The sequence below is a fragment of the Gavialis gangeticus genome, unplaced genomic scaffold (assembly GCF_001723915.1).
Source record: "Gavialis gangeticus isolate Ggan-Ray unplaced genomic scaffold, GavGan_comp1, whole genome shotgun sequence".
NCBI classification, from domain to species: domain Eukaryota; kingdom Metazoa; phylum Chordata; order Crocodylia; family Gavialidae; genus Gavialis; species Gavialis gangeticus.
Window position 1 is genome coordinate 48,164,952 of NW_017728994.1, and position 9,582 is coordinate 48,174,533.

At 47.3% G+C, this 9,582-nt stretch overlaps 1 protein-coding gene across 1 annotated transcript in view; it reads left to right on the top strand.

The window, feature by feature from the left end:
* The window catches only part of PDCD11 (programmed cell death 11), a 62,142-nt gene extending 55,046 nt beyond the window's left edge, over positions 1 to 7,096 (top strand). Inside the window, exons 31-36 of the mRNA XM_019502754.1 lie at positions 882 to 1,034; positions 1,668 to 1,918; positions 2,656 to 2,824; positions 4,162 to 4,315; positions 4,469 to 4,634; positions 6,119 to 7,096. Coding sequence (XP_019358299.1) covers positions 882 to 1,034; positions 1,668 to 1,918; positions 2,656 to 2,824; positions 4,162 to 4,315; positions 4,469 to 4,634; positions 6,119 to 6,290 — 1,065 coding nt within the window. The 3' untranslated portion in view covers positions 6,291 to 7,096. The remainder of the gene's footprint in view (positions 1 to 881; positions 1,035 to 1,667; positions 1,919 to 2,655; positions 2,825 to 4,161; positions 4,316 to 4,468; positions 4,635 to 6,118) is intronic.
* Positions 7,097 to 9,582: the final 2,486 nt, after the last annotated feature.

Genomic DNA, 9,582 nt, shown 5'->3' on the forward strand with positions numbered 1-9,582 from the left:
GCACCCTGCACTTGTCCGTGTTAAAACGCATCCTGTTCCGCGATCTTATTCCATTGCTGGATCCATTTTTCCTTGATGTCAAAGTTTCATCATTCAGCTGTTTTCCCGCACTCCAAAATGGCCTTCTCGCCTTAATTGGCATAGGCGGATCATTAAATTCCTCAAAAAAAGGTAGCAAATTGAATGTAAGCAGTTTTTTGTGGACTCTCAAAGTAGCCTGTTTACGTCCAAGATCAGGAGGAGGGATGTGAGAGAGAACAGACAACAAGGGAACAGAAGTGGATCTGCTAATACCTGTTATGAGATGAGGGAGCACAAAGAAACTCAGGTGATCAGCATGGCAGGCAGATGCTGTGGCATTTCTTGCTGGTTAGGGAGGCCTGGCTCTCATGTCCTGGCCAAATCTACTGCTAGCTCTGCTCTTACGGGCCCCAAGTCCTTGCTGAAGTTGCAACTAGATATGGTATGGTTTGTTTCTTGTCCTGGTCTCTAAGGCAGTATGACTCTGTATGATCAAACAGCTGTCACCCTCTACCTCTAGGGCGACTGTATTTCTTCTAGGGTAAATGATTGCTCTGTATATGCAGAATGCATTTGGTGGCTTTTGGTTTCAGGGTGAAAGCTCCTATATAAATATGAACTGTTCTTCCCCACCCCTGATGTCTGCTAAGTCTGAAGTGACCCTGGCTTTGCCTGTTGCTCATCCCTCCATGGTTCAGGTTTTTATTATAAGTCACTGTCCAGCAAGGGCTGAGGGGATATTTTGGTTATGCAACAGTAAATGCTGCTGTTGTTAGTGTTGGGAATACCTGCTGTCTCAAGCATGTTGGAGGCAGGAGTGAGAGTTTAATATTAAACAAGTGGCACCTGTCTTGTCTTCCTTCAAGCAAGAGGTAAAGCACATGGAGGCTCCAAGACTGCAGGTTTCTACTGGCTTCACCTGGGACGAGGGACTAAATGCACTCAAGGTGCCGGCATTGAGTCAGCCAGAGGAGAGCTCGGACAGCGAGGAGGACGATGATCCACAGGCCACGGTGCGGTAACTTAGGTGGTGCCACTTGCATGGAAGCCCCTGGGCACAGCTGCTATGACTTACCATCTTGTCACTATCTACTGTGCTGACCCTTGCATCAAAAACTGGCTTAATATAGGGACTGCCTTCACCAACTAAAGGCTGCCTAGACTGTATTTAGTTTCTATTAACTGCGTAGATAAAGTCCAGAGTGAGGGGTACCTATTCACGGGGCTGGGTGAGTAGCAGACTTCCTGGTTTGCTAGCAACATTGAAAATCTGAGGTGGTGGGGGGGACACGCACATTAATTTAGGGCCAACCAAACCATATGAAAAAAATTGAAATGTTCAGCTGAACCATAAATGTTTTTAAATGCTTTGAATAGTTAAAGGAAATTTTGAAGCAAAACACTATTTTTGGACCATAACACTTCTTATTTAAAAAAAAAAAAAAAAAAAAAGTCAAAATGAATCATCTGGGGTTTTTTGTTGGTTTTTTTGTTTTTTGTTTTTTTGTGGGGAGGGCTCCTCAATATGCCCAGCCTTGGGCCCACTGTTGTCTGGCTGTCTTGCATGTCACACCATTCTAGCTCTACATAACCCTGAAGTAATGCTGCTACTGCCTGTTTTCAACCCCCTCTCCTTGCCTTTTCAGCTGAAGAAGCAAAACAAGAAGGAGAAAGAGCTGGAAAAACAGAGAGTGGAAAAGGAGCTCTGCAAAATAGAAACTGCCTTGATGGACCCCACTCGGCAGCCCCAGAGTGCGGATGACTTTGACCGCCTGGTGCTCAGCAACCCCAACAGCTCCATCCTGTGGCTGCAGTACATGGCTTTCCATCTCCAGGCCACCGAGATCGAGAAGGCCCGCGCTGTGGCTGAAAGGGCGCTCAAAACTATCTCCTTCAGGTAGAAAGCTTCTCCTCCTCCACATGCCTCCTAGAGGACAGCATCCTGATCTATGTGGGTCAGCGATTTCCTGAATATTCCCCATGGGCATTGCCTGCCTTCAGAAATGGAATGGAGTGGGGGTGCCAGCAATCTTCATAGTAGATCAGCTTTGCTGACCTGAAGTTGAATCTCTCTTTTGGCTTTGGCTGGCTGCAGCCCAGCAGCCATTGCCTGCTGTGATCCCATTAGATCTGAAAAGTAAGCAGTGCCTGATCTGGGATGAAGTACTGCCAGCATGAGACACCAGAAGGATCAAGCAGATGCTGCAGAGAGCCTCACTGGTAATTCTGGAGGCACTGGCTCTGTACTTGGCAGCACTGAGCAAATTCCCCAGCCTGGTACTAGACGGTGCCATGCTGCTGTAGAGAGACCTACAGCTCTCCTGGCTCTTTCTGTAAGAAGCATTTCCTTTGGTATTGTGATGCATGGCAACCTGAACATTTACTTTTTGTCTCCATAAAATTGCCCCTGCAATTCAGTTTGGCTACATAGTTTTCCCTTTCTGCCACTGTTGTATTACTCTTGCACCCTAAAGCCATTGCTGCCCTGTAGCCCTGGTGCCACCTGGTTTTCAGTGGTGCTCTGCTGTAGTCCCTTACTCAGCTTTTCAGGTGTGGTGAGGCTTGGCTCGTGTTGAAGTGGCTTGAATTCCTCTGCCAGGAGACTGAAACGGGTTTGTTCTCCTTCACTTTAAGGGAGGAACAGGAGAAACTGAATGTGTGGGGAGCTCTGCTGAACCTGGAGAACATGTATGGTACTGAGGAGACGCTGATGAAGGTCTTTGAGAGAGCTGTTCAGTACAACGAGCCCCTGAAGGTCTTCCAGCATTTGGCAGACATCTACACCAACTCTGAGAAGTACAAGGTAGGTGTGTGGGGCCACTGTTTGTCCAGCATGGTAGGAGTTAGGGTCATAGCTCCTCACTGACCAAGGCAGGAAACCACTCTTCAGTGCAGTCAGACCAGGCTCCTTGCCCAGCGTGAGTGATTGCAAACCAGAGCAAATGCTTTGGGCTAGGCTTGAGAGTCCTATTGGAAGAGGAGAGGGGGTGCTCATTTCTTATGTGGATCTTGTGGCCAGCATGACCTCCTGTCCATTTGTCTAAAATGTATCCTGGGTTGTGAGCTGGTAATTGCTGTTAGACCACGGGCACTGTTAGAGATGTTGCTGCCAAAGCTTTCTCTCACAAATCAGGTACTTGTACATTTTGCCTTGTTTGCAACATGTTTCAGTTATGGTAAAATTGCACCTGTATAATCACGTACATGTGTAAGGGTACATGAATTACACATGTACCTGCATGTCCAATAAACGTGTTGCTTGTTCTGCGTCAAGCACGAGGCCTTTGTTCTGCTTTCACATTTCTATGGGGTAACTTCTAGTCCTTCCAGGTCTTCTAAGTTTTTTGAGGAGTTTTTAGCAGTTAACTCTTTCTAGTCATCCTAACCAGGGTGCCACAGAGCTCCTGAGAGCACCCTGCTACTCTCTACCCTCTGTTGCATAATTGGATCTTCTGCCTGTTGCTAAGCTTTGATTTCTCCCGTGCAGGCAGGTACCAGGCATTCTTCCCAGACAGTTGCACCAATGCATTATAATCTTGACTTTGTGAGTCTTTCTGTGAGCCTGTCCCTAGCAGTGCTTAACAGGTCTCCTAATAAGGTCTCATTGGTCTGAGACACCAAAGGAAATGACACCTCACCTCAGCTGCTATGCTGGTGAAAAGTCCAGAAAGTTAGCTACCTGCGCTGTGCTTACTGTTTTGTCTGCAGTCGGGAGCAGGAGTGGCTTTAGGATACTGCACACTGTACAGTCGCACAGGACCTCAGTGTGGCCAGTGGCCCCAAGGGCATTACGGTCATGTGCTCAGCACATTGTCTAGTAAAGAGTAAGGGCCTGAAATGTCCTTTGCGCAAGGCCTTCAAAAGCTAACAAACCCACCCTGCCCCTGCTGCTAGTCAGGAGCTTTGGGTGGAATCCGATCTGGGTTCTGGCCTTCATTTTGGTCTTACATTGCTGTGTGAACTCTGGGAGGTTGCTTGACTGCTCTGAGCTCCACTTTTTATTTCAAAAAGGCTAGAGCAAATAATATTCTTCTGTCTAAACTCCTTAGAAGTACAAGGGCCAGAAACTCCATGAGAGAGCATGGCTGGGTGGTCTACCTGTGTGACTAACCTCTCATTCACTCCTTTGTATCTCCCCAGCAAGCAGAAGACCTGTACCACACGATGCTGAAGCGCTTCCGTCAGGAGAAATCTGTGTGGCTGAAGCATGCCACCTTCCTCCTGAAACAAGGCCAGACCGAGGCCACACACAAGCTCCTGGAACATGCCCTCAGGGGGCTGCCAGTCAAAGAACGTGAGGACTCTCCCTCTCCCTTCAAACACCTGCACGCTTCTTCCACTGCATTGTCTTTCTTCTCTTCCCTCATGCACACTGCTTGTGTTTCTTGGGAGGCTTGGCTGATTCTCATTGTCTTCTGATGCTAGCAGGTGTCTCTTCTCTTTACAGATGTGGATGTGATTTCCAAGTTTGCTCAACTCGAGTTCCAGTTTGGGGACCCAGACCACGCCAAGGCTCTTTTTGAGAGCACACTCAGCAGCTATCCCAAACGCACTGACATCTGGTCCATCTACATAGACATGTTGATCAAACATGGCAGCCAGAAGGAAGTACGGTGAGTGCCGGCAAGGGAAGGGAAGCAGAGATGTACAAGAGCATGGGTGCTCTGCAGCTGTAGGCAGTAAGGGAGGGATATTCCAAAACAGTGGAGAATCCATGTTACATGAGAAACGGGGTTGGGTTGATTCTCATTGGAAAGGGGCATCTCCATGTATATCTGCAGGGCAGAGGGGTCTCCCTGATTGTTTTCCAACTCTATGATTCTGTGATCTTTCCCAGTCTTGATCATTTAGTCCAGGATGGTTCCTGCCTAAACCATTCTGGATAAATGTGCATCTAAGCTGCTCTTGAAAACTTTCACTAATGGAGATCAGAGCACCTCCACAGGCCCATGGAGCCATGGTATTCAGCCCCTGGGGATCTTCACAGATTGGGAGATTTGGCAGTGCAAGCAATGGAAGCACCACATGGTCAGATCCTGCCTTGCCCAGGCCATTGCCCCACAGCAGGATCAGGGCCAAGCCTGTCCTCCTGCACGTCCAAATTAGGTGCAGGCTGCTTCCTGACCACCCCACACACGCGACCAAATTAGGGCTAGACTTCACCTCTCCCCACCCCCAACAGTGATATTGAGTCCCCACCACATACACCCTGCACGCCAGATCAAGTTGTCCATCCAGCCCACAGGGTGAAAAGGTTGGACACCACTGGTCTAGGCAATCTGTCCTAGCGCTTAACTCATCAGAGTTAGGAAGTTCATCCTAATATCCATCCTAAATCTTCCTCGTTGCAGCGTAAGCCCACGAATATCACAACAGTGTGTTCTAAAGAAAAACAGAGGGCATTTTGGAAATCCGTGGGTGGAAACATTTCAAGCTCTTTGTCCTGTGTAGATCACCATAGCTAGTAACTTACTGAGGAGGTTTTCCTAAGCTGACTTGGGGAGCAAGAGACTACAACTCCGTATTGCGCACTGACGCTTCAGAGACTAGTGTAGCAGCTTGTTATTAAATGAATACTCTTCATTGCACTCTGCTGTTCTTACTGCTGGGCAAGCCTGCTCTCCTGGGAGTAACGTGTATCCCCCACCTTCTGCACTGAGTGGTTCAGTGCTTCTTTGTGTTCAAAGTAATAGCGTAAAACAAAGGGATGGATCACTTTTTGCTCTCCCATTATATGGAGAGGTTCCATTCACTAGCTTTCAGTGTAAAGGCAGCAAAAGGAAATCCTCCTTCCCACAACATGTAGTTGATCTGTGCCATTCACCGAGCTCAGGGTGAAGTACTGTGAACTGGATTCTAGAGGAACAGCTACAATCGTCTCTAAGCAGAGGAAAGGGTTCCCCGGCTTTCTATTCCAAAGCATTGCTGACTTGAAGGGATTTCCTTCGCCAGGTACCAGCATTCTGCAGCAGGTTGGGTGCATGTCCTGGTTTTCTTCGTCTTCCTCTGTAGTCTCCACTGTTCAGAGGCAAGACTTCAGATTTGGGAGCCCAGGGCTGTGATTTCATGTTCTGAACAGGCTTTTGCTTCCTTGCAGGGATGTTTTTGAGCGGGTCATTCACCTAAGCCTGGCACCAAAGAGGATGAAGTTTTTCTTTAAACGCTACCTGGATTATGAGAAGAAATATGGCACAGCGGACACTATCCAGGCTGTGAAAGCCGCAGCGCTGGGGTATGTGGAGTCCAAGAGCTCCCTTGTTGAGAGTTAAGTCCCAAAACAGAGGGACTTGATTACTGCTACCAGTGGCTGTGTGAGCAGAAGGGATGCACAGAAATGGACTGCAGGTGTCCACAAACAGGGCTTCTTGTGAGAGCACCAGCAGCCAGCTGGACTGTCTGGGACCCCCCGAAGGCAGAAAGAACCTGCTGGCTGAAGAGAGGACGTTGTTCGTGTTCATAACTTGCCCAGCAGTACAACTGACTTCCCATGTGCCGCTGACTTTGGATGTAGTTATTTAAATGCAGATTGTTTTATAAGCAATAGAAACACAGCTACCCCTGCCTGTTCTGCTTTCCTATGGAAAACGTACATTTGTTGACTTTACATTTTTCAATACAGTTGATAAGTCAGTCTCCCTTCAGAATTTTCTTTTCCCTCCATCCTTTTTTCAACACTGCCAAGAAGGTTCTCATGTTTCATCTACATTAGTATTGTCAGAGATTGGTCTCTGGTGCCTTTTTGTTGCTGCCACTCTTCTTGATTTTAGGCTTTTTTTTAAAGCCTACAAGTATCTAATTGAACTTGCTGAAAATGTAAAATTGCAAATGATCCTGCTGAAGGACGGAACATTTCAGGAAATGGGATAGAGGTCTCTAAGCTGAGAAAAGAAGCTAAGTTTTAGATGCTGGAAAATAATTGGTTCTGCTTTAATATTTTCCATTTCAGACTGTTTCCCTAGGTACCAACAGGTCTATCCCTATATGTGCCCCAAACTATCCCGTCTTAGCCGAGCACATCGGCAGCCATCTCACGGCCTAAGCCCAGTGGGAATCCAAAAATAAACCGTTCTCCATCTCTTTCCCCTGGGAGGCTTGCTCCAGCAGGTATTCTTAGCTGACAAATTGGGCTGCTCACAGATTCCAGTGGTGTTGCCACTTCCTTGCCAAATGTGGCTGGAGGAGGGAAGTGCACTACATGAAGATTTCTTGGAGCAGGGACCAGAACTCAGTTATGCCCTTCTGAGTGTTTTTCCAAATCACCTAGAAGCAAAATCTCCATGTCCATTAATCTTTCATCCTGTCTCTTCATCCATTTAATTTATATAAGAATGTCGTTACCTCTCTAGTGTTTAAAGGTTTCTACCTAGTTGTCCTCCTACATCAGACTGAAGGCCCAACTGTCACAGCCTTCATGTAGCTGCTCCCACTTGTTGGAGAATAGCTTGTCTCAGGTTCTCTGACTGTGTAGGTAGAGTCTGATGGTCAGTCCTTGCATATATGACTTCATACATGCAAACTCGCACACCGAGAATCAGAGGATGTTTGCTAAGTACTAGTCCCAGGTTGGGAACTTCTTTTTATGGACTAGTTCAGTGGCCTTTCAGCCAGCAGGGATCAATATGATGAGTTTGGGGCCCTCCAGAATTTTATAAAGGAAGACCACAAAACTTTTGTGACTAACTTTTTGTTAAAAATAAATAAATACATAAATGAGATTTGGAGTTTCCAATTAGTTTTAAACCTGGTAGGATTAATTTGTGGGCTCTCAAGCAAATCTCTTGTTTGCTCCTTTCAGACCTAGAAGCAGAGGAAATGCCTGTCATATCTTTTTTATTTACTTTTCCTTACCAGGTTTAAGGAGAGTGTCTAAATAACAACCTCAGTTTGAATCAATTCTTGGCTCTCTTCTCCACTGCAAAACTCACAATGAATTCCTTGTTGTTCCCTACATCCTACACTTTGAATCTTTTGCAGTGCTCCCGCTCTTACTGCCTGTTGTTTGAATGCCTGACTCATCTGGTGGGCGTGAATTGCAGCCCATCATTATCCTCAATCTGATCTCCTTTTCATGGTTTTAAGTTCTTGAGATGTGGACCCTGTAGAAGAGCCGCATACACTCTGTACCCTCAAGTGGAGGAGCTAGAAAATAAATGCGCTAGTGAAGGGGACATACAAGAAACTAGAACTCTTGGTTCCAAAAACCTAGTGGGCGGGGGGGGGAGGACACAGTGTCTCTCTTTGTTTTCCATCACCTCCAGTGAGGACAGCCACTTGCATGTATAAGCACTAGGTGCCTGTGAGATCTTTTTCTCTAGGAATAGAAGCAGGATTTGTGGGGCAAAGCAGTATCTTTTATTTGCCTGGCTTTTATTGGGAGACTTGGGAAATTAACTTTCAGGCTTCAGATGTACATCCAAGAGTAGATTAGACTGGAACTCCCCTGGTCTGCTCATGGCCAAGGCTTGGACTTCACATGCCAAATGCAACCCTTTGCTTTGGCCACTCTTTCTGTGTTTCATAACCTGGTTTTGTAGTGCACAAAAGCTCTGTCTGACTGCCTACCTGTAATTGCTGCTGTCTCTTCACTGCCTTTGTACGAGTGCCTGCTCATGTGTCTCTGTGGGACCAGAGTCAATCCGAGCTTTCCCAGCAGGACGGAAACTGTATTGTTAACAGTCAGGAGCTGATGCATGCTGGCCAAGGCCTCCTGTTCTCAGTCAGTGAGGGGTTAGTAGTGCTAGCACATTGCAAAGAAGACGGGCCAACGTTATAGGATGCAGCTGGCTCGGATGGCAGGTGATTTCTCATCCTTCCAGTATGTGTGGCTTACTCTGCCTGGCCCAGGGAAACTATTAAACCACTTGCCATTTCTGTGCCTCAGTTCCCCATCCCAGAAATGGAGACAACAGATTTTAAATACAGTGGAGGTACCATCATAAATGTAGCAGGAACAATAAATAGGTGCAGACTGAGTCTTGAGCTTTCTAGAATGAAAGTCTCAAGTTTTGTGGAGGGAAAGACTGACCCTGTTTTGTGGAGAAGCCATGCAGAACTTGCTCTGCAACTTTGGGTGATTCATTTAAGTCAGAGAGGGCTCAGGGCAGGCCTCCAATCAGCCTCCCAGGTCTCCGATTTAACCCCCAGACCTGTTTTACTTCGTAGGTGTGGTTTTGCCAAACACACTCCAATGCCGTCTCGTGAGGTGAGGCACAAGGGCTGGACGTGCAGGACCGTGTTTCCCTGCTTTTTCATCAAGTCGGGTTTTCAGCTTGGCCGAGGGCTGGATCATGTCCCTGTGAGAGGAATTAGACAGTCAATGAAGGACAAGCGGCTCCGCTCACAGGTCCCCCTATGTTACCTCGGGGCAGCCAGGCTGGGCGTGTGGCGGTGGCAGGGGATTTTAACATCCCTTTCTACTTCTACCCCTGGCTTTTTGTCTCTGGGTTGTAGCTAATAAGGAGAGCCAGGGCTGCTGCTTTTGCTGGCAAGAGGCTCCCGTTTCTGTTCAGGAAATGTGCGTGTGTCCACAGCCGGCACCTCCCAGCAGCTGGGAAGGCACCT